Source organism: Lytechinus pictus, chromosome 5 (assembly GCF_037042905.1).
Source record: "Lytechinus pictus isolate F3 Inbred chromosome 5, Lp3.0, whole genome shotgun sequence".
Lineage (NCBI taxonomy): Eukaryota > Metazoa > Echinodermata > Echinoidea > Temnopleuroida > Toxopneustidae > Lytechinus > Lytechinus pictus.
This window is the reverse complement of record NC_087249.1, coordinates 4,501,978-4,527,006: the sequence shown is the minus strand read 5'-3', so window position 1 is coordinate 4,527,006 and position 25,029 is coordinate 4,501,978. Positions and strand designations below refer to the sequence as shown.

At 37.1% G+C, this 25,029-nt stretch overlaps 1 protein-coding gene across 9 annotated transcripts in view; it reads left to right on the top strand.

Moving 5' to 3' along the window:
- The window catches only part of LOC129262541 (probable E3 ubiquitin-protein ligase HERC1), an 85,122-nt gene that overhangs the window by 16,911 nt on the left and 43,182 nt on the right, over nt 1-25,029 (top strand). For all 9 annotated transcript variants that reach the window (XM_064099661.1, XM_064099659.1, XM_054900668.2 and 6 more), the window contains exons 9-29: nt 80-224; nt 819-990; nt 1,239-1,373; nt 1,823-1,988; nt 2,821-2,946; nt 3,449-3,661; nt 4,194-4,346; nt 4,935-5,073; nt 7,012-7,203; nt 8,743-8,964; nt 9,397-9,570; nt 9,949-10,063; nt 11,043-11,332; nt 11,773-12,069; nt 12,903-12,940; nt 13,192-13,321; nt 13,710-13,861; nt 14,422-14,640; nt 15,708-15,828; nt 16,251-16,503; nt 16,936-17,126. In XM_064099661.1, the coding sequence (XP_063955731.1) occupies nt 80-224; nt 819-990; nt 1,239-1,373; nt 1,823-1,988; nt 2,821-2,946; nt 3,449-3,661; nt 4,194-4,346; nt 4,935-5,073; nt 7,012-7,203; nt 8,743-8,964; nt 9,397-9,570; nt 9,949-10,063; nt 11,043-11,332; nt 11,773-12,069; nt 12,903-12,940; nt 13,192-13,321; nt 13,710-13,861; nt 14,422-14,640; nt 15,708-15,828; nt 16,251-16,503; nt 16,936-17,126 (3,643 nt within the window). The remainder of the gene's footprint in view (nt 1-79; nt 225-818; nt 991-1,238; nt 1,374-1,822; nt 1,989-2,820; nt 2,947-3,448; nt 3,662-4,193; nt 4,347-4,934; nt 5,074-7,011; nt 7,204-8,742; nt 8,965-9,396; nt 9,571-9,948; nt 10,064-11,042; nt 11,333-11,772; nt 12,070-12,902; nt 12,941-13,191; nt 13,322-13,709; nt 13,862-14,421; nt 14,641-15,707; nt 15,829-16,250; nt 16,504-16,935; nt 17,127-25,029) is intronic.

Genomic DNA, 25,029 nt, shown 5'->3' with positions numbered 1-25,029 from the left:
CAAACCATATAAATAAAAATACAAGTACAAGTACTAACTTATGTGGCAACCATTTGTCTCCTTATGCAACTACACAAAGGTGTATGCCTGGGGCCATGGTGCCTGCCTTGGGTGTGGATCATCAGAAGCCATTTCGCTGAGACCCAAACTAGTTGAAGACCTGCAGTTTACTAGGATTGTGGATATTGCCTGTGGGGACAGCCATTGCCTAGCACTCACTCATGGTAAAATGACACGGGAGACATTGGGGGATTTCAAGTTCGGTGCTGGTATTGGTGTTGGAAGCACAATTTTGATGGCCTTCCCTAGCTCCAAAACCTAATCTGGGTTCATAAAGATGATCGTAATCACATTGTCTGTTCAACACCTAATGAGATTTATCTGAGGACCAGCTTCATTTTAAGTTTGGTACTGTGCTGATGTAAAAATTAATCTGATACCAACACCAAAAAGTCAACACCAAACTTGAAATCACCCAGTGGTTTCCAGTTGGATTTCAGTTTCATATAGTTTGGTTTTCCATGAAGTTTGCAGTCATGCATATTCATCCTGGAAATGTAGTGAATGAAGATTATCTTTACTAACTTTAAAATATTTTGCAGTTGGTCAACATTAAAACAAAAAAAAATATGTAAGAAATGAATAACATCATGGAAAAAGCATGGACTGTAATTCTTTTTTTTTCATCACAGGTTTGAAGTAATGCAGCTCCTCTTCTATTGTTCATGCAAACTACTTAAACAGAATGGAGCCATTACCCCAGGATTACATATACTTTGCTGCTAGCATTTCAAAGTATTTTGTATTTTTATTTTCAGATAATGAAGTATATGGTTGGGGCAACAATGCTATGGGTCAGTGCGGTCAGGGGCATACTACTAGCCCCATTACAAGGGTAAAAAAAGTGGCCAGTCTAGAAGGAGTGACCATTCATCAGATATCTGCTGGGACCTCACACAGTGTGGCATGGACAGCGTTGCCATCAGATAGGTAGGACAACTATTCAAAGTCTAAATTAGTTAAGAGATATTTGTTTTATTATTAATCATGTGTAAACAAAGCCCCCTCTGAAGAAAATGGGAAATAATGAATATTCATCATGTCTTTGAATGAGTCAGGAGGAAATAAACAGTGATGTATGTTCATTATAATGGTGGGCGATGAGTATTCATTATTATTTTTGATAGAAGAGAAGTAATGAATATTCATGTTAAATATATTTGTATTTCTCTCTCCAGGCAAGTTGTAGCTTGGCATCGTCCATTTTGTGTTGACCTTCAAGAGGGTACTTTCTCACACCTGCGATCGTTCATAGAGCATTACTGTGAGGGGTTCAGTGGAACACAGCCCCCACCCCCATTCCCAACTTCCAGGTAAGTGTGATGCAACCATCCAACCTCATACCTATTGGTAGGTTCTAGAAATTCATTATAGTTCATTATATTCCATAAAGTACACCCCCATCTATTTTAGAGCAGGAGATCTGCTCTGAAGCTACTTTATCAAAATCTCCTGTTTTGCTTGCATTCAATCTCTCCTGCCAGAGATATATCTCTGCATGTCCTAAAATGTCCTTTAAGCACTGTTACACTATAACTTGAAACTTTAAAAAGTGTGGTATATTTCATCCCAATGGAAATGTTTAGTTGAATGATTCATTATCATTTTAATAGAGTAATATTATTCCCTTATGACATTTTCAAAATGTTGAGGAAGACAGGTATTGGGAGCTACATGTATGGGGCCATTTGTAACCTGTTAAATTATATGCAAATTCTGACTTTATCAAATGATTTCTGTTTCTGATCCCATTTCATAATAGAGAGCATCAGCAGTTTGTTTTACTCTGTCTCAAGTTACTATGCACTCATCTTCAGCTTGCATTAGCAGGAGGCCTTACTGCCAGTGTGCTAGGTAACCAGGCTAGGCCATTACGTCATCTTCTCTTCCGTCTCATTGATGCCAACACACCTGCATCAATACAGAAGGTTAGTGCATTGCATCCAATAATTTTTTTTTGTCCATAGCCACATTCATTCTAGGTATTTAGGTTTTGATGGGAAATTGAAAAAAAAAAATTGGCATCAGATTTAACTTGGTGTTTGATGGAGGCATGCACTGGGAAATATCAAACTGAATAGTCACACACTATTCCAAACAATTTAGATCATCACATCTTATTTTTCTTTATAACATTGTCCCCATAATAAAGTTGAGAAAAGTGTCGGGTGACTGAAATAGAAGGTTAGGTTCACAGTGTAGCCAACCGATCAGTTTTTAACTGAATCGTCCAGTTTTGGATGTTTTATTTCCCTAAAAATCTGAGCGTTGAGATTTTTGGATTGTGGGACATATGGCTATCCATACTCTGGTAGTGTGTTTAAATTATTAATATTCTCATTGTTTTTTTTAAATACACCCATGTACAGTGTATATATCCATTTCTGTATTCTGGGGAGCAAATTATAACACACCCAGAAACATAATTCTTGAGGTATGCACCAGATTGCACAATTGGAAATGCAAAAGCTCTCTACCGTAGGTGGGGACACCCCCCTCCCTCGCAACAATCGGCCCTGTTTCCTGCATTTAAAATGTTGGCAAGTCTGGATTCACACAAGTTAAAGTCATCATATGCATTGTACAATGTATTTTCCTGACTTGGAATATGGATTAAAGTGTACACCATTTTTTTCATGCAATTGAGTAACTTGGTTCTTGTAAGAAATTGACTCTTGCTTAGTGATGTACACACCTGGGAGTGTTGCCATGCATGCCAAAGTGAGTGTCTCAAATGTACTTGAATTTCATTTCAAACAGGCTGTGAGTGATACACTCTCTATCGGTGCACCCCTTCTGCTACCCCCACTCAGAGAGAGAATGGAACTATTACATTCATTACTACCCCAGGGACCTGATCGCTGGGACAGCCTATCCAAGGGACAGGTAGGCTTCTATTCTATTACTACTTTTCATTACTAAGAGTTGTGAATAGATGATTCCTTGGTAAATGTACACATGAATTATTGTATTTACTGTAGTGTTATTTATACTAATAGTTGTATTTAGTAAAAGTGCAAAATGCGTTTATTTGTTTGTTTGGAATCTTACAACACAAAGGTATACAATACCCACTGTTACTGACAGATACATGTACATAGCAGGTAAATGAATCACTTAGACATAATTATAGAATGAAAATTAGATTGAACAACCTTATACAGAGATGCCAGTCTTCATGCGTTTGTCTGATTTCAGGCTTTGTATTGTACAGCACCTGTTCGTCTTTAAATTGCGCTGGCTCCTTTTTCAGGCCAAGTGAGTAAATTTACTGGCATCCCTTAGTAAGTGCAGTCTTTGTATGCCAAAATGTATTACAAATAAAAGCCAAACACACATTTTAATCTATTAAAAGTGTAATATTTTGAATGTGCTATCTTTGAAACAGCGAATGCAGCTAGGTATTGTCCTGACGAGCCTTCAAGAAAACATCCATGTAGCTTCCTTACTGGGATTCACTTCACCGTTAGAGGGGGAGCTGAGTCCACCCCTGGAGGGGGACAGTGGGAGTGGCATGTCCATTGGGGCTTCCCCTACTGAAGATACTCACCTGGCTGAGGTTCTCATGAAGACACTGCTGAGGAATCTTGGATATCACACGGTATGTTTCAGAATATTGAATGCAAAGAGTAACTTTGATAGAATATTTTGTTCATCTGTTTATAAAGAAGTTGCGGTTCGGAAACTGTTAAGTTTAGGGAAGAATGTAGCACAGAAATGAGATTATGTGATAAATGTCCTGATGAAATGAAGTAATAATGATAGTAATAATCTGATAATGTACAAAGTGCTCAAAACATAACTCTTCGTGGACAGATAATCATTGCCCCAGTCATTTAGATTTAGTCATTGCTGCACACACTATGCACATTCTTCACAATGCCAGAATTGAGAAAGGTTATATCAATTTGTGGTATTGCTGTAGTAGTACTTGTAGTAGTGATATTAGAAGGCCAATTTGCCAAAAGGTCCATTTTAGTTTCTGAGCGATTACTCATTTTGATACCAGAAACAGTTAGCATGTATTTTTTTTATGAAGAAACATGTTTGATCATTTTTATTTTCACTTCTTTTCAATTTTATTTTCTAGTCATTACTACTATTGCAATTTATCTTTTTCCCCCGATACACAGGAGCAAGCATTTGGTGAGCTAGAAAAGAACAGTGATAAACGTCAACCATCCATTACTTGTGAAGATGGAGCTCCACCGTCTCATCTTAGAGAACTCTTATCATCACTTCAGAAACATCTACTTGCTTACTGTCATGCAAACAATAGTAATGAGGTTTGTAGCGGCATGATATTGCTTGTATTTTGGTTTTCGATTATCACCTACTTTGATTTTAATATAGGATGATCTGTTATCTCCAAAGTTTATCATTGTTAAAATGTTAAAAGGGTAGAATTTACAAATACACTATACTTTCCCTCTCTTTATACACTGGATCTAGGTTAATTTATTTGTTTTATGGCTTTCCATTTGTTGCTTTATGAATATCTTCTTAATCTTGTGATTTAGGGAAGATTGAAAATGTCCTTAGTTTGTCTATACTTTTATTTAAATTTGCCTCCAAGCTATACATTTTAAGAGAAATCAATCAAAGACAATAGTCCTTTTTTTGAAGTGTTTGGTCCTTTTCAAGCAACTCTTGAACATTTTTTTGTGATAATTTGCCTTGCTATCACTGTTTGAGTTTGTTATGTTTTCTTTTGAAATACTTTTATGGGTATTTGAGTATTTGTCCTGTCTAGGTACTGTGAAACGTAGGTGTTGTACATGAAAGTTATTGGTATTAAATCATAGTTCATAACTTATGTATCTATTGTCAAAATTTCACCCAATTTATAAATGCATCACTTTTGAAAATTTCAGGTTTCATCCAGTGTCAGTCTGTTACACAAACACCTATGCCTTCTTCTGCCTCATGCTGTGGAGGTTCTACAAAGATCTACAACTCTACTGAAGCAGAGCGGAAGCAATGCGTCTCAGGCAGTCAGGAGCAAGCTAAGAGGTAAGTTTACAAACATGTACCAGACACAAGCCTTGAAATAAGCGGGCGCTGAGCGCAAATTCGTGCTCATAAAGCCATCAATTGCGCCCATAAAGCCCCAAAATCATCAAAATTTTGACGACCGGGTGCAAATATTTTCCAGGTAATTGCGCCCGCCGTGAGTGAGCAGTGAAGCCATATCATACATGTAATTTAAATATCTGAAAAGCCAAAATCAAGTAACTTTCAATTTACGATAAGCACAGTTTCAAATTGCCAAGTGCGTCTTTTTTTCTGTACCATAAAAAGTGAGCTACGTCCGTCTTTTTTTTTCTGTAATACATGTGCGCGCATGCTTCCGGTAGCGGTAACAGTTTTCCATACTTCACCATGTGCAATTTCTAATGCACACATTTCCAGTTGGGATATCACAATTCTGTGATATAGTAATTCGAATTGCACAGGAGATAAATCCCTGTTTACAGCACATATGATGTGCGAGTCTTTTATCCTCACAGTCACCGACTTTGCTTGTCAAAACGGAGCCTTAATTGTCCAAAATCACTTAGCTTATAGTTGTGAATTATAGCTTTTTAATTTCTTTCTTGGAGAGGGGTAAATATCAGACAATAAATCATCAAACAAGGCTCCATCTCAAAAAAAAAATAGGAGGACGCCGTGTACTTGAGTGTGGTGCTTGCATGCTGTTAGCTAGCCAGTTTGAGCTCATGTTCTCTGCCAGAGCTCTGGGTGAGAATTCTATCAGTAATGGCCTAAGTGATGGTGATTTTCCGTTTCAGATATAGTTTATATTTCATGTTAATTTTTGAAAACTGTCAAAAAACTTTATGATTTCTTCATTGTGATGAATATTTAAGTTATTAATGAATACATTTTCACAGAATTTAGACTCTCCCAGAATGAAAGGCATTTTCTGTGGAGATCTGCGTTTTCAAATAACTTTTGAAAGACTTAAGGTACATGAACCTACAATACATGTACATAGACTGTGGCTATGTGCTGGAATTTGAATAGACTGAGTTAGATATTGATTTCCTTTTTTCATTTCTTTAACATAATTTATATGCAATCCAAGTGCACCTCACAGTCACAATCACACACAAACACTCACCCACACCCGTGATTCTAACCATGAAAAAAAACCTTAAAATTTTTTTGTTTTTTTCTAAATTTTATTATTATTTGATCTTAACTCTCTCTTTCTCCATCTCTCTCTTTTTATATTTTATTTTATTCATTTATTTAGATTTTTTTTTTTTGGGGGGGGGTCATTGTTCGTGGTTCATTAAAGATGAAAAATAAATAAGCCCATGTGTGTGTGGTTGTAAAGGGGATGTAGAGTGAGGGTGTCAAAACACACTTAAACATTTAAATCTGATTTCTTAAATGTTTGAATAAGCCCATTACTTAGCATGCTATTCATGTACTAATTAAAAAATTGCAGGAGCTGCGCTTACTATAAACAAATTTGCAGTGTGGTTCTTTTTTTTAAAATTGCCCCCGGTTCCTGTGAAAAGCCCGTGAGCCTGGTCTGCAGCTGCTTATTTCAAGGCTTGACCAGACACCGGATGATTTGTCACCAAAATATGAAAAATAGCCCTTATTAGTTTGAAAATAGGCCTATGTCATTGGGGTTGATATTTCCTTATTTTGCAAGGAGAAGTCCTTTCAAGTTGCATAAACGTCCCTGCAATTACATTTGAGCTAGCTCAACCCAAAATGTTATTTTGGATGAACAAAAGAGAGAAATATTATCCCTAGACACTGTCAATGGTGTCCCAATTGTGCATTTTTTTTCTGAATCAAAATTCCCTGTGCCATCACTGAATGGAGGTGGGGTTGGGGCAGAGTTATTTAATACAGCAGTCTTTCCTGTTATGATGCTCATTAAAATCATTGCTTTCGTGTCTGTTTTTTCCCCTAAATTTTTACATTCAGATGTGCTGATGAACTCTGCTGCAGGTTCCATGCTGTCGCACATTCTCCACTCCCTGCTCCTCCTACCAGTGACAGTGACACGCCCTCTTCTTCATCATCTCCTGGCTCTCCTACCAGAGCTTGATAAGCTCAATCGTCTCCTCCCTGCAGCAAGTGTCCTAGAAGAGCAGGAGATGGATTGGCCCATGAGGGGTAGGACATAGCACTTCCCTATTTTGTAAATAAGGAATCAAGTGACTTATCAAGGATTTTGAATTAATTAGCCAATATTTTTATATTTCAATCCGTATGCACTTTTTCCAGTCAGAACTTATTTTTTAATAATCATTCTAAGGGGATGCATATATGATTAGTAATACATAATAAAACTGCATTTGTGTCTATAGAAAACAAACCGATTTGTTCTTTTAAAGGGGATATCAATTAGGTTTCTTTCTTTCTTTCATCAAAGTATTCCAGAGTAGGTCACAGTCTTTGATGTCATTAGATATCTCTCTCATTTGTCAAATTATACTGCCAGAAGAAGTGAGATTGCTTCCTTATATTCTTTATATTGTGATCTTGGTCCATCAAGAAAGAAAGAATGTACATTTCCTGCTAGATTAAGATGCATTGGCCTTAAAGGGGCTTTCACAATTGCTTGTTCGATCGTTTGCGATCATTTGGTCACAATATATGTTGCACAGATTTGCAACGGTTGTAAGCAGCCGCACCAGCAATTGTGAAAGGGGCTTAAGATTGATATTTGCCAGTTTATTAGGAGATCAAATTAGAACTTCAACAACTGTGATCAAATTTCATACTTGGATGACAGTTGTCCATACAATTGTAATCTTATTTATTTTGGAAATCCTTGAAATCAACTGATTCTTCATTGGTGATTTTTGTCTCACCTGCATAGCAGAGTGAGACTATAGGCGCCGCTTTACCGATGGCGGCGGCGACGGCGTCAACACCAAATCTTAATCGAAGATTAAGTTTTTGAAATGACAGTATAACTTAGAAAGTATATGGACCTAGTTCATGAAACTTGGCCATAAGGTTAATCAAGTATTACTGAACATCCTGCCTGAGTTTCATGTCACATGACGAAGGTCAAAGGTCATTTAGGGTTAATGAACTTAGACCATGTTGGGGGAATCAACATCAAAATCTTAACCTAAGGTTAAGTTTTTGAAATGTCATCATAACTTAGAAAATATATGGACCTAGTTCATGAAACTTGGACATAAGGTTAATCAAGTATCGCTGAACATCCTGCATGAGTTTCACGTCACATGACCAAGGTCAAATGTCATTTATGGTCAATGAACCTTGGCCGAATTGGGGGTATCTGTTGAATTATCATTATAACTTTGAAAGTTTATGGATCTGATTCATGAAACTTGGACATAATAGTAATCAAGTATCACTGAACATCCTGTGCAAGCTTCAGGTCACATGATTAAGGTCAAAGGTCATTTAGGGTCAATAAACTTTGGCCGAATTGGGGGTATTTGTTGAATTACCATCATAACTTTGAAAGTTTATGGATCTTATTCATGAAACTTGGCCATAAGAGTAACCAAGTATCACTGAACATCTTGTGCGAGTTATAGTAGTTTTCAAAGTCAGCACTGCTGCTATATTGAATCGCGTGATGCAGGTGAGACCGCCAGAGGCATTCCACTTGTTAAAAATTAAAATGGGATACATATAATCTAAATCCATTCCTCTTTTTAACCTTGTCAGTTTCATCAGACTCGCCTGATCCCACTGCCATGCCGTTACCCCAGCCAGTCAGAGGGTGGGTGTGGCTGGTGGACCTCGAGCGCACCTGTTCCCTGGTGATTGGCTGGTGTCTAGGGGGTATGCTGGCCTGGAGACCACTATCCAAGGAGGAGAGGGAGACCAGTGGATGGATGGTATCCAAACTCACGCAAAATGGTATGGAGAAGCAGGTTCAACATATAGGTGAGTTAATAAGCGGAATTGGGTTTGCTTTGCAGCTTCAGTGATATGGAATCTCCCAAGGCTGTGTAGCTCTTTCTTCATACCTCGTGTTACGGTTGTAAAGCCGCTTAAGATTTTGTGAAGAAACTTTATTAGATAGGGAGCCAAAGCTTACTCATTGTGTTAAATTGTTTATGTAGGAAAGTTGTACATGGATAGTTGTACTACATGTATGTATATGAACTTAAATATGTTAAGTAGAGTATAATATATATCAACTCACAGCTGAATATTTAGACTCTATCTTATAGTAAATAATGATCGAGAGATTGACGTAGTGCACCAAATTCCTGTAATTTACATTTCATGCTTGACTTTCTAAATCAGCCTCATCCTTGCGATGCATTTATGAAAGGAGCCGAGAATCACGGTTTTTATTTTTTAATCTTACAGACAAGCTTGTGAGTAAGATGTCAGAGGCAGCCATGCTTGGTGACGATGACTTTGATATCTCTGAGCACAAGGTCCCGAAGGAATCTTTATCTCTCCTGGATCTGACACTAGGGAAGAGTAGGGAACCTGGACAGTTTATTTGGACTTCCATGCAGGAATATGCTCTTAGCAGAGGTAAGTTCTTCTCTGTCAAGAGAGTCTCTGCCAACAAGGAACTTACATTGCATTTAGTAATAATTGGGAGTAAGCAGGAAATGTCATTTACCAATATGTCCTCTGCAGGGGGTAATCACTTCTCTCCCATGGCACAGGAGGCCATTTCCGACAAAAGAATGTCCAAAGTCATCAGAAATGTGCCCCTCTGTCAAGGAAATTAGTGTTTACAAAGGTTATTGAGTTTGTGAATGAATATGACATGGAATTTATATTTCATCAAATCAGGATTAAATTTTGTCATTATAATGATTCTTAACATTTATCTGAAAGGTGATATGTGATTTTTTTTTTTAAATGTACATTTATTATTTGTTCGTCATTCTTCTATTATACTAGGTTGGGAGACAAGTGATGATGATTTGGATGATCTTTTAGATAGAGCAACACGCTGTCTATTAGCATGTCTTCTTAAACAGACTCGCTTGTTTCATTATGCTGCTCAGAGACCAAGGTAATTTCTCAATTTCAACAAGATCAAGATTTTTTCTTTTGCGTGCGTTTGTTAAATACACTTCCAGAATGTCCTCAGAAGTAATTCTAGTTTTCCTTGTGTTTAGAAGTTTATCTTAAAAAGTCTTGTCATCATTACTCTTATAGATTCCTGTCTCAACAATTCTATCCTCACCTCCGCCACTGCCACCACTGCCACATTCATTATCATCATAATCATCATCATCATCATGATCATCTTCATCATTATCATCATCATCACCATCACCAACATCATCATCATCACCACCACCATCACCACCATCATCATCATCATCATCACCATCGCCATCGCCATCACCATCACCATCAGCATCATCATCATCATCATCATCATCATCATCACCATTATCATCACCATCACCACCACCACCACCATCATTATCATCATCACCATCAGCATCATCATCATCATCATCATCACCACCATCACCACCAACACCACCACCACCACCATCATCATCATCATCATCATCATCATCACCATCACCACCACCACCATCACCACCACCACCATCATCATCATCATCATCACCATCACCATCACCACCACCACCACCACCATCATCATCATCATCATCACCATCACCATCAGCATCATCATCATCATCATCACCACCAACACCACCACCACCACCATCATCATCATCATCATTATCATCAGCATCATCATCATCATCACCACCACCACCACCATCACCACCACCGTCATCATCATCATCATCATCACCATCACCACCACCACCATCACCACCACCATCATCATCATCATCATTATCATCATCATCATCATCATCATCATCATCATCATCATCACCACTGTCACCTTCATAATCACCACCACCATCATTATCATCAACAACACCTTCACAATTCTTCCCCATATCTTCTTGTGGTCTGTCAAAAAGTCTCATTATTTTTATTGTACAATCCCTCCTTAGGTCGACCCTTGAGGACTCCAAGATCTTGATTGAAATCTACCGGACCGTGTATCGGGTGAGACGCAAGCTGGTCACCACTAAGCTCATGCAGAGGCAAGACACCCAAGAAGCAGAATCAGAATCCATGGATGAGTCCTCTAACCTCTCTGATTCAGAGAGTGGTGAAAGGACTATGTATCCCACCGCTGCCACTGCTTCTACGTCATCAGGGCTCTCTGTTGCAGGGGCAGCAGCGGCTACAGTCATCACTTACAGCCCCAGGACAAAGTCATTTGTGCGCAAGAAAACTGGTGAGATTTTTTGTAGCATTGAAGCATTATCACACTCTTTCCTTTGGCTTACTTTGAGTATAGTTTTGGAGAATGCCTTTATTAATATGAATTACATGTACTTAAAACTGGCCACTGTCTCTGTTTTTTTTTCCTGGTGCTGAGTAATTGTGAGGACCTACTTTTGATACTCAAACAATGCTACAATTTTCTGTCACAACAGGTCTAATTTTTTTAGACTTTGATATCCTAAGGAACAGAACAAAACCATTATAAGGTCAGCATCCATGATTAAAAAAGAGTAATTTCAGTTTAACTATCTGTAAAGTAATCCAATAAATGAAGAGTAGAAAATTGTTTTTTACACATGTACATGTACCTGCAAAGGGAAACCTACATGTACAGTTAGTGGTTCAGAGACCACCATTGAATTTACCCCTCTTTAATTTACCCTGGTACAGAGCACCCATCAACTTCCAGTAATGGTCAGAACCTCAGTCTCTCAGACCTGGACATTGACCCTGAGACAGAACCACCCAAGCCTGACCCCAGCAACACGGACGATGATGAAGATACAGTCAGGGAAGAAGACCCAGAGCGTAGGGATTCCTCGAAGGCTGCCCCGAAGCAGACCTACTTCAGCTTCAGTGAGGCCTGCAAGTCGTTGATTGAGAGATGTATGTTCCTCATCCTAGGTGTTAGTCCTGCCATGTTGGAGAATGGTCATCAGAGTGTATTACCAGATTTTGATAAGACAGGTAGGTAATGCCACAGTCACCCCTACGTAACAGACTCCATACCATCAAAGGCTATGACATTATTTAAAATGGTATACTAATGGTCAGTTTGAAGTCGGTTTCATTGGTGCTACTGTATGGTAACTACCATGACAACAATGCTAAGCAGTCTATGAGAATAAAGGATTCCATGAAATATAAAATTGGATGGCAAAGTTACTATAGTAGTAACTTTGTGCAACGGAGCCCAGGTCTAATGTTTTGTTTAATCTTGTTTCCATTGTTTAACCGGATGTGTCCACAACCATTTATTTTATTACCATCCGCACCTTGTATCACAAACAGTTGCAATAGATTTGAATCAATATATAATTGACATTGATCTCTTACCTATCTATTAAATACTTAATTAGAGTTCAATCTCAGATTGAATTTGATTTTAATCTTATGTTTGAAGTGCTGAGGAAAGTCCCTTTAATTCCCTTTAAAATAGAAGCCTGAATTCCTGCAGAGAATGAAAACGATCAATTTTGACATCAATATGAGTGTTTAATATTTGCAGATAAATATTGCTGTCGATATGAATCTCAATCTTGATCTCATTTTTGTACCGTCCCAATGAACCCTCTTAGTAGCATTAAGTAAACTAACTTTAGCTTACCTCTTTTTTTGTGTTAAAAATAAAAAAAATAATAATAATAAGTAAAAATAAACATTGTATTTATACATGGAGTCTACATATAATCAGTTGACAAGTAATTATTGTATGTCATGATTAAAGAGTTTTCATCATTCATTTAGAAATGTTAAGATTGTTGTATGATTTTTTTTTCTAATTCTTTAATTTTTTACAGGAAAATCAGAGGACAAGAATGGAACCACGAAAACTGAGGTACTGTACTTTTTTTCTTTTTTTTTTGCACATTGGAATGAGAGGGTGTTTAAATTGTATTTATGTAATTATGAATTTGAATAAATGTATGAAGTTCATTGGAAAATTCTTTCTTAGGCTGAGAATTATTAAAAATGGTTCCTCCTCCCAATTCTGGAAAGTTGTACTGCTCTAATTTTGATATCATTTATCTTTATATTAGACATGTTACATTTCCTATGAGTGGCTCTATCCATTTTTTTTTTTTGCAGGAAAAGATGAAGTCTTCAGAATTTGGTACCTCAAGCCAAGATGGAAGCAAACTCTTCAGTGATTTAGATAACAGATCTCCATTGAAGAGCAGCGCCTCATGTCATTCAAGCAAACATCAAAATTGCCTATGTAAGTTACATTTATGTTCTGACTTTCCTTTGATGAATAATGACTAGATTTTATAACTAGGGGTAGTATCTATGGAATCGTGTATTTGTTATACTGAAGTGAAATTTTTCTCTGCAAATTCAATTCTACGTTATTTTGTCTTGATGATAATAAATTATAATGTTGATAATGATTTGACATTTTCATATAGCGTGTGTCGCATTTTGTCATAGAAAAAAGAAAGATACATTACTGGGTTTGCTTGTATTGAATGATCTGTATGCATTTGAATGTTATATGATAGTCCAGGACAAATTTGTAACTCTTTTGCTTCTTCCCTGCATAGTTTGCCCTCTATTACACCTCTTGCTTTGCTAAGTTTGTGTTCTCTGTGATTTCCTTTGACCAGCTTGCCTTAGAAACATCTGCACGGAAGCAGTGAATTTTGTATGTCAGGAATTCTCTCCTGCTCAAATGAATCGGGAGGAAGAGGAGCTTCTCTACTGTACTGACCCCAACACGGTGGCACTGGCCCTCCAGAATCAACAGTATAGAGCAGAGGTATTCTGCTTTATTCTTACTTTATATCATGATTATTCAAAGAATAGGATTGCTTTGACCTTTCAACTCTCAGTGTTGCCTCAATAGCTAGTAGATAAAGAAGACCATCATTATGCAAGATGATGAGAATTGGCAAATATTCACACGCACTTTATCTGTTTGAAAATAAACAAAATGAAATGAAATGTTTATGAATGATCATAATCTTGCATATTAGAGGTGTCATGATTAGTACAAAAAGGAAATGGGCAGTGAAATCCTTAAGTAGATAATTAAGTGGGGAAGTGAGAATAATTGTCTCTCGAGGAATTACAATGGATAAAAAAAAATCAGCCTTTAAAGAAACAATGTTTATTTTATCAAATTTGAAGAATATTATCTTGAAAGAGTTGAAAAGTGTGGCAAGTTTGAGGACATGTTGACTGTTCCTCCAAAGATTTTTTATATACAGTTCTAGTCCAATCTGTTGATTTTTATGATTCTAATCAATGAAGTATTTGATATTAATGTTTCCATTCCCCTCCTGTTCTATCCATCCAATCACAATCAATCTTTCACAGACACGGTTCGATGCCTTGAACCAGATTCTTGCCCTTCTCCATGGCAACCAAGATGACAAAACCAAGGAGACTCCAGAGGGCAGTGTTGAGAGCCCATTCAGTTCTCTGTGTCTCCTCACGTCAGCTCACTTTCAGTTTATGCTTGGTGCCTTTGGCTTGGACACACTGGACCAGTGCAATAGGGACACGTCCCGAACTATGCAGCTTTATCATTATAGTGTAAGCTATTGCCATGTAGCTAATTTGTTATTGATATCAAAGTAGTAAATGATCCTGTAGACTGACTGTTTTCCTAACAGGTGTGGTGGAGATTTATGAAAATTAACAAGTTTAAGGACACCGGGATAATAGGATACCAAGTGATATACCTCCAGATTTTCAATGATGACCATGTTTTCAATACACAGGCATAACAAATGTTATGTAATTGTCTATCCCATCATATATGAGATTGTCTTGATAAGCTGTTATTGTAATGAAGTGATTATGATATTAAATGAAATGATATTGGGCCGTTGTATATTATATCACTATGTCCTTAAAGGGGAATCCAACCCAAATAAAAACTTGCTTTTATAAGGAAAAGAAAAATAAGACAAGTTGATAGGTGAAAGTTTGAACAATATTGGACAAACAACAAGAAAGTTATGAATTTTTAAAAGTTGTAAATATTGGTAATCACTATTCCCATGGAGACTTCAAATTGGCCGCATATGGGATGTCATAGTGATGTAAGGCAAGGACTACTCTTCCATGTACTCCAATACATATTATGGCTAAAATGTCATTTTTCCCAAAAGTTTTATTTTAAATTATAGTTTTCTTTCATGAGGACATCAAACTACCTGGGTTATATTTAGATTACTGCCCCAGGGGTTTGGGTACTTAGGAGAAAACCACAAATCCCTGATAATAAAGTACATGGCCTATGGGAAAGTTGTCCTTGCCCCTTGTCATAATTTACTTACCTAGTTGCCAATTTGAATTCTACATAGTATTAGTGATCTCAATTTTAAAGCAGCTATAACTTTCTTATTGCTTGTCCGATTTCTTTCAAACTTTCACCATTCTGTTTGGTTTATTTTTCTCCTTCCCAACACAACATTTTATGGCCACGGCTGGATTCCCCTTTAAAAGTAATATTCTATTCCTTAAGAAAATTGCATGTTGTAATGTGTGTTTTAAAAAGCATCTGCAGAAACTGATTATTTACAAGAAAAAAGGCCATACATATAAAAAAGAAACTATAAGAAAGTTGCAATTATCCCTTTATCTTAAAATTACAGGACGGCATTAGATCTGCCACAAGATCCACTCAAGACCAGATCAGGGCAGTTGCTCATCGGATTTGCAATCATCTTGTTACAGTGCTAGCAGAAAGAGCTTCAGAAATGATGGCAAAGAAAAGTAAGATTCTTATGCAAGGGGTTTTATTTTAAATTTCAACAAGATTGATGATATTCAGTTTGAAATCTCTACCATTAAGCTCCCATCTGATTGTTGGCAGCTGTTAATTTTGCTCTTCCCTCTCTTACAATCAATCTACATTTTTTTATGTATACTCTTGGTTGATCTAATCTCCTCAATGTCCTGCTGCCCATTTAATGAGGTGACTCTTGACTCCCTGTCTCATCTCAGTAATACTGTAAAGTGTATTTAAATTTTATCAAGACCATGCAAGGGAGAAAAGGGTCCAATTTTTAATTCAGTGGTCCTTATGGACAGGTTTTCCTATAAGCTTCAATGAGAAAATGTATTCAAGGGAAAATGCAATTCTGACCACTTAAAGCAGGTTTGACTTGAAGCAAATTATTTCCACCTCTTCTTAGGTGCCCAACACAGACTGACCCTTGCCACTGTCTTTGCCCTGAGTGTTAAGTACCACCCCGCTGACATCTGTCTGGCCATATCTAGTGGTATCCTACCCCTCTTGGCTGATCTCTGTGGTGGTAAATCAGCCCTAGCTCGCCCCATCCATCCATCACTCATTGGTCTTCAGCTACCAGGAGGTACTCCTCCAACCCTTAGGATTCTCCAGGTGGCAAGCATGAGACTGCTTCAGGTGCTAGCCATTACCGCAGGGTGAGTGGCAACATACTTCTATCCTCAGTTAACTAATGAATTAAAATCATGATTTGCATGAGAGCTAGACCAACACCTGATCAATAAAGGCCGAGTCTCAGCTTGACATTCAGAGACCAAATACTGATATATCACTGCCTTTGAGACAACCTAAAAAACAACAAACCTGAGACTGAAGATCAATTAATGATATCTTGCACATTACAAGTGCAAAGACAATAGGACCATGGCTCAGGACCGAGGCAAAAACTTGTTCTACTTTACCTTGATAGGTTTCATCATTTATGTGAATTTCTGTATAGGGCAGGAAATTTCTATGTTTACATGGTAATGGAATACAACATCATCCAACAGAGTTGCTGAACATTTTACCCAAAATGAAAATTTATAAATATTTTAAGGTAATTAATTGTACTTCTTCTGTCCTTTCAGAACATATGCCGAGCAGCTTGACAACAAAATTGTCCAATCAGTTGTTGATCTGCTTTGGGATCAGCTAGACAGTCTGATGTCCCTAGCCATAACCGACCCTCATTTGACCTCAGGTCGGAGGTCAAAGTCTAATTCACTCACAGAGACACATTCTTTGAAAAGTGAATCCAAATCTTCCAAGTCATCCAAAGGTTTGTAATACAAGACTGTCCATAAGCTTTCTTATCTTACTGACAACTGGAACCGGGTGGTATCAGGACAAATCCTTTGGAAATAGTATAATCAAGTAGCCAATAGGTTAGCAAGTGATATATTGGTATTGGTTATTTAGGGTATTAGAAAAATATTCTATGAATCAGCTTGTAGTTGACAAAGAGGTTTACTTTTGCACTGGACTGCAGTTGTTTTTGTCTCGCCTGCATAGCAGAGCGAGACTATAGGCGCCGCTTTTCCGATGGCGGCGGCGACGGAGGGTCATAAGGTCAGGTCAAAGGTCACAATCTCATTTGGAACTATATCTTTCTTGCCTTTATAGATAGAGAACCATTTTAGTGAACATTTTCAAAGTCGGCTCTGGTATACTTACATGAGTTAGGATAATCAGATTAGATTTTTGACTCACAAGGTCAAAGGTTACAGAGGTCATTGTTTGAAGATTTTTGTCTCACCTGCATAGCAGAGTGAGACTATAGGCGCCGCTTTTCCGACGGCGGCGGCGGCGGCGGCGGCGGCGTCAACACCAAATCTTAACCTAAGGTTAAGTTTTTGAAATGACATCATAACTTAGAAAGTATATGGACCTAGTTCATGAAACTTGGTCATAAGGTTAATCAAGTATTACTGAACATCCTGCCTGAGTTTCCGGTCACATGATCAAGGTCAAAGGTCATTTAGGGTCAATGAACTTTGACCATGTTGGGAGAATTATTTTCAAAATCTTAACTGAAGGTTAAGTTTTTGAAATGACATCATAACTTAGAAAGTATATGGACCTAGTTCATGAAACTTGGACATAAGGTTAATCAAGTATTAGTGAACATTTTGCTCGAGTTTCAGGTCACATGACCAAGGTCAAAGGTCATTTAGGGTCAATGAACTTTGGTCAAGTTGGGGGTATTTGTTGAATTACTATCATAACTTTGAAAATTTATGGATCTAGTTCATGAAACTTGGACATAAGGTTAATCAAGTATTAGCGAACATCATGTGCGAGTTTCAGGTCACATGACCATGGTCAATGGTCATTTATACCTTGGTCACATTTGCTACGGCCGCCGTAGATTCTAAAATTTCTACGGCGAGTAGCAATTCTACGGTCGCCTCAGAATTTCCACGGCCACTTACTCTAGCGGTCACATATGTTACGGTCGCCGCACGGCGTATTTTTTAATTTATGGAGAAAAAAAATCTGCGGCTGACGTATGTCCTTGAAATCATGACGTACGGTCGCCCTAGGGCGACCCTGGCCCTGCGCTGGCCGTAGGTTTTTGACAAATACTACGGCAGACGCGAGGTGGCCGCAAGGCACCCTCACGGCGGCCGCAGGGGAACTATACAGTGAGTATACCATGAATTGCTTGTCACACTCATGATATTTTACATTAGACATTTCATTTCAGAAAGTTTTCAAAGTGTCGCACCATGCCCATGCGCGTATTCTGGGTGGGAGGGAGGGGGGGGTTCAGGGCCCGGGCCCCCGGGTAGGCGAAAAGGGGGCGCCAAAAAGAGGGAGGAAAGAAAGGGAAAGAAAAGGGAGATAAAAAAGGAGGGGAAAGAAGAGAAAGAGAAAAGGGAGAAAAGAAAGAGAGAAGGAAACAAGAAGAAGAGAAAAGGAGAGAAGAGAAAAGGGGGAGTAATAAAAGTGGGGGGGGGGGCAAATTGATGTTCGACCTAGGAAGGGGGGGGGGTCGCCAAATTAATGTTTGACACTGATCTGAATATTATACGATCAGTAATGTTCGACCTAGGAAGGGAGGGGGGGGCAAATCGACCTTTGGGGTGATTCGCGCTTCGCGCTCGCATCGAATGATTAGTTAGATGGACATCCTGTTAATGATTACCTAAATTGCGTAGAATGTCTAGTTTTGGAACGAAATATAAAAAAGGTTCAGCTCGCGCTTCGCGCTCGGATCGAATAATTTTTAAGTGCCCATCCTGTTCATAATTACCAATAATGCTTAGAATTTCCAAACTTTGGGTCATTTTGGAATATAGACAATCTTCAGCTCGCCCTGACAGATAGAGAGATACCCATCCTGCTCATGCTTACAAAACTTCTCAGAATATTCTATTTTCAGGTCTATACACAAGCTATCAAAAATCGCGTTCGCATTATTTATTTGGACTTATGAAATAAATCTCCCTTAACCATGCTAACTTGTTTGTATGAATAATACACCCTAGGAAACAACAAAAATCAGCATTTAACTCCCCATGATAATACTAATAATAATGATAATGATAGAGAAAGATGGCGCCCTACTAAATCAAACTGTATTATTTCTCATCGTGGAAAATTTCTGTAATATCATTTAAAAATGAGTGGAAAGAAAAGACAGATGGACAAAAGGGACGTTTCACCAAGGATTTCCCAATACTTCACCCCTTCTGGCTCAATTTCAGACAGAACAGAGATGGACATCGATGAAAACTCGGATATTCTACTTGAAAATCTCACTCAGCAGTCAGTGCTTAATACTGGAATCAGCGAAGTAGGCCAGGACTCGCTGGAGTCGCACCCGGAAGCTGCCGGGGGAAAGGAGAGGGAAAAAGACGAAGACGAACCGCGGGCGGAGAAGAAGCGGAAGATCAATGGAGATGAAAAGGTGCAGGCAAGTACTACCACTGAAGATTTACTAGCAAGGCTTCTTGACAGAATGGATCAAATGAACTCAAAGTTCAATGACATTGTGGCCAGATTAGACTTATCACTTGCTCAGATTGATAATAATAAGAGAGAGATAGAAGAAGTGAAGGAAAAGCAAGAAGGGATTGAGTTTGACATTGATTCAATCAAAGAGAAATTGCACGCACAAGAAAAGGAGAATGAGAAGTTATGCGAACGTCTGACTGACCTATCCGCCAGGGGAATGAGAAACACACTTGTGTTCCAAGGCTTTCCAGAGGGTGCTGAGAACAAGAATTGTGAAAATTTGATCCAGTCATTTGCCAAGTCGCATTTGCAGATTGAAGCTGAAGTAATCATCGAAAGGGCACATCGCAGCGGAAGCACCTCATCACCTCGACCAAGGCCGATTATTGCAGCTTTTAATCGGTACACGACCAAAAACATGATCCTGGTAAATGCACGTCGCTTCTTGAAGGAGAAACCCTTTGAGCATAATGGAAAGCATCCTATTTACGTGGATGAAATGTTGCCCAAGGAAATTCGTGAACAACGGAAGAAGCTGATTCACATCAAGAAGAAGCTGAAAGAGGAAAATACAAGGAGAGTGGTGTACTTCAAGTATCCTGCTCGCATCTTCTACAAAGAAGGAAAAGACGGGAAGGAGAGAGAATACAAGATGAAATAACTCAAAACGTCAAAGGAAAGAAAATTTTATCATTCCACATCGAAATGCCGGAAACATAAAAAAAAAAAAAAGCACACAAAAACCTGAATAATGTTATAGAGTTGGACTTACCTTGTCTTCTTAAAAACAATAAGAAAAGTGAAAAGGAATACTTAGAATTAAGATAATGACAAGAGCTTAAACTTTTGTGTTCTTTAAAACTATTTTTCATGAACTGTTTCCAAGAGTGAACTTTTGTAGGTGAATATGTGGAAAACCACTCAAAGGAGAAAAGGAAAGACCACGATGTAGAGCGCCACCTTGATCTCCCTAAGGCATACAGAAGAACTAGCCTTTGGTATGATTTGTTTTTTGTGTTTTTTGTTTGCTGAACCTGATTGTTTAATATATGTTGAACCTGATCATATGATGGTGGTACTTTTAAGAAATTCATATCTCAATTATGGATTTGAAGCTGATGACACATAATGTGAACGGATTGGGGGACTTTAAAGCAAGGAAACGTTATTTTAATTATATGCTTAAACAGAACAAAGATATTATCCTTTTACAGGAAACTCATTCTGTAGAAAAGGAAGAATCATTATGGAGAAATCAAGTTAGAGCTGATATTATTTTCAGTCATGGAACTTCTAAGAGCAGAGGAGTATGCATTATATTAAGAAAGACACCTGATTTTAAAGTGTTAGACTCCATTAAAGATATAATGGGACGATTTTTATTGGTAAAAGTTGAAATTCAGAAGAAAGTTTATGTGATTTGTAACATATATGCACCAAATAATGAGACGGATCAGGTTGAGTTTTTTAAGAAGGTAGAATTGACCATACAAGATAATGTTGAAAATGGGGAAATTCTTATAATTGGTGGGGACTTTAATTTAATTCAAAACCTTGATCTGGACAGGGCAGGTGGCTCAATGAAAAGTATTTGGAAGCAATCTGTGAATCTTATAGAAAGTATGAAAATTTATTTTGGTTTGGCTGATGTATGGAGAATCAGAAACCCTTGCAAAAAAGGATTTACTTGGAGAAGGTATAACCCAATGGTGCAATCTAGATTGGATTTTTGGTTAATCCATGAATCATTACAGAATACAATTAGTGAAAATGATTATACCGTGTGTTTTGTCTGATCATGATCATGTTAGTTTACACATGAAAATTGGGACAAAAAAGTTTGGTCCGTCCTACTGGAAATTTAACAATAGTCTATTGAATGATATGGAGTATGTTAATGCTTTAACTAATAAATACTCAAAATGGATTGATGAGTTTACAGATAGTAATGACAAAGGAGGACTATGGGACTGGTTAAAGTTTAAAATTAGAGAATTTACTGTACCATTTTCCAAGAAGAAGAAATGTGAAAGGGAAGAGAAAAGAAAGGATTTTGAAAAAGAATTGAAGAAAATAGATGACATGATGGCAGCAGAAGATATAGATGAAGAATTAATGAAAAAGAAAAGGGAGATAGAACAGGAGTTGTTTAAAATATATGACTATTTTGCAGATGGGGCAATCTTGAGGTCAAGGTGTACATGGTACGAGAAAGGGGAAAAGAGTACTAAATATTTTTTGTCATTGGAAAAAGGTCAAGCAGCAAACTCTAATATTGATGTTTTAATTTCAGATGTGGGACGTATTGATAAACAGTATGAAATACAGGATTTCATTAAGAATTCATATAGAACTTTGTTTGAGAACAAAGATAAGGTTGAAGATGAGGTGAGTAGAGAGTACATAAGTCAGAGTAACATCAAGCAACTCACAGATGAAGAAAGAAATTCGTGTGAAGGAAACATCACTTGCTCTGAAGCTAGGGCAGAATTGTTAAAAATGGCTAGAAATAAAACACCTGGGAACGATGGGTTAACTGTGGAGTTTTATGAGAGGTTTTGGCCTTTGATATCAAAAGAAGTTATTGATTCTTTCAATTTTGCATATGAAAATAGTGCAATGTCTGTGTCACAAAGACAAGGTACAATTAAACTCATCCCTAAGCCTGATAAAGATAAACACACACTGAGCAATTGGCGTCCCATAACTCTTTTAAACGTAGATGTTAAAATACTTTCTAAATGCTTGGCGAAGAGAGTTGCTAAGGTGATAGGAAAGTTAGTAGATAGTCAACAAACTGCCTTTATTAAAGGCAGATACATAGGGGAAGGAATAAGATTAATATCAGACCTTTTACAATATACTGAGGAGGAGAATTTGAGAGGTATTATGCTAGCCCTTGATCTGACAAAAGCATTTGATTCAATAAGCCACAGGTTCATGCTAAATTGTTTAGAAGTGTTCAATTTTGGACCATTTTTCATACAATGGGTTAGAACATTGCACACTAATATAAGTAGTTGTGTTTTGGTGAATGGATTTACCACTGGCTATTTTCCAGTGTCTAGAGGAGTCAGACAAGGTGATCCTCTTGCTCCTTTACTGTTTATACTGAGCTTGGAAGTTGTTCTTACAAGACTTAATAATAATGATAATATTCAGGCTTTTGAACTTAGTGGAAAACAAATAAAGTATACAGCATATGCTGACGACATAACTTGCTTTTGTAGGAATGTTCAATCAATGAAGATGGTTTTCAAAGTTTTTGAAGAATTCTCAATCATATCAGGTCTTTATTTGAATAAAACAAAAACGGAAGGAATTTGGATTGGGAAAGATAGGCACAATGGAGAAAAAACAAACGATATACATTGGGCAGACAAAAGCATAAGAGTTTTAGGCATTTATTTCTCATATGATCAGGAAATAGTCAGGAAACTGAACTTTGATAAGAGACTGGATGAAATAAAATGTACTTTCTTAAGATGGAAGAATCGGGGATTAACTTTATTAGGGAAAGTTCAACTATTGAAAACATTTGTTATGTCTAAGATTATGTATATAGTTTCCAATATTGTAATACCCGATGATTTTGTTAAGGAGGTTGAAAAGTTGATGTTTCAGTTTATGTGGAAAGGCCCAGATAAGATATCACGGGCAACAATGATTGCAGATTATACCGAAGGTGGTCTGAAATTCCCGAAACTAAAATGCATGATAGAGACACAGCTGGTTAAGTGGATTCAGAGATACTATACAGAATCAGATCATCATTGGAAATTGTTCTTTGACCATTATTGTAAACGATTTGGTGGAAAATTGATTTTTATGAGTAATTATTTTGTGAGCCAGTTGAACTCTCTTGGAATTCCCTTATTTTATCATAACTTGCTGTTAGCATGGTCCAAGACAAAGGAGTATAATCAATTTGTTGATGATCAAGGAACCCAAGCAAGTGTACTTAGTCAAATTGTTTGGAATAATCAATATATTCTTATTGATAATAAATCAGTATACTGTAAGGCCTTTCATGAGGCAGGTCTATGTTATGTATATCAACTTTTTGATCTACATGGAAACATAATGCAATTTAATTTTTGGAAAGCAAGAGGAGTACCACATAAATATTACATGATATATTTGGCAATAGTATCACTAGTCAGGAAGAAATGGGGAAGTTCATTTAATCAATTGTTGATACAAATGTTCTTGGAGAAAATAGATTATGAACATGATCAGTCCGTCCTTTTGACAGGAGAAATTCAAAAACTAAAAACTAGAAATATTTATGTTGATTTAGTGAGTAAATTAACACATAGACCTGTCTGTGAGCCCCTATTTTCCACTAAATATGGGATAGAGGAGGAAGAATGGCCACAAATGTATTTACTCCCATTTAAATGCACAATAGAAGTTAAAATGAGAGTCTTCCAGTTTAAAATTTTGCATAATATTCTCTACACCAATGAGAGATTATTTAAAATGAAGCAAGTTGAGACAGAACTTTGCACATTGTGCAAGACCTCTGTTGAAACTCCTTTACATCTTTTTTATGAATGTAAGGTTGCTGAAAATTTAAGACATGCTTTTGTTGATAAAATTGGTCTGAAGCTATCTGTCAGATATGAGGATCTATCTAGGAAAAGAATGATGTTTGGCTTCATAAAGGATTGGAAGGGACCACATAAAATATTACTGAATCACTTAATTATCTTATTGAAGAGATACATTTATATTCAGAAATGCAGGAATTTAGTAGTAAGTTTTATAGGTTTTGAAGCATTCATTTGCAAAATCAGACATATAGAATTGGTAATTGCTAAACAAAAGCACAAAGAAAACATGCACTATAGAAAATGGTCCCCTATTGAGAATTTATTTTAATTATCCATAATTATATTTTGATGAAACTATCCAAACCACCAGGGACTCATTTTTTAGCTTTTGCATCAGGTCTGTTTGTTTGTTGTTTTGTTTTGGTTTTTTTTTTGGTAATTGTTACAGTGATTCCTATTTAATTATTGTTCTTTTAATGTTATACAATTATGTAATTCATGTATGATTGTTGTTTTTGTAATGTTACGAAAAAATCTTGAAAATCAATAAAATTTGGAAAAAAAAAAAAAAAAAAAATAATGATAATGATAATAACGTCATATTTTACCCAAGTTAGCCGCTGGTGAAAGGGCAATATCTGTGCTTCCTGGTCACATTTGTTCTTA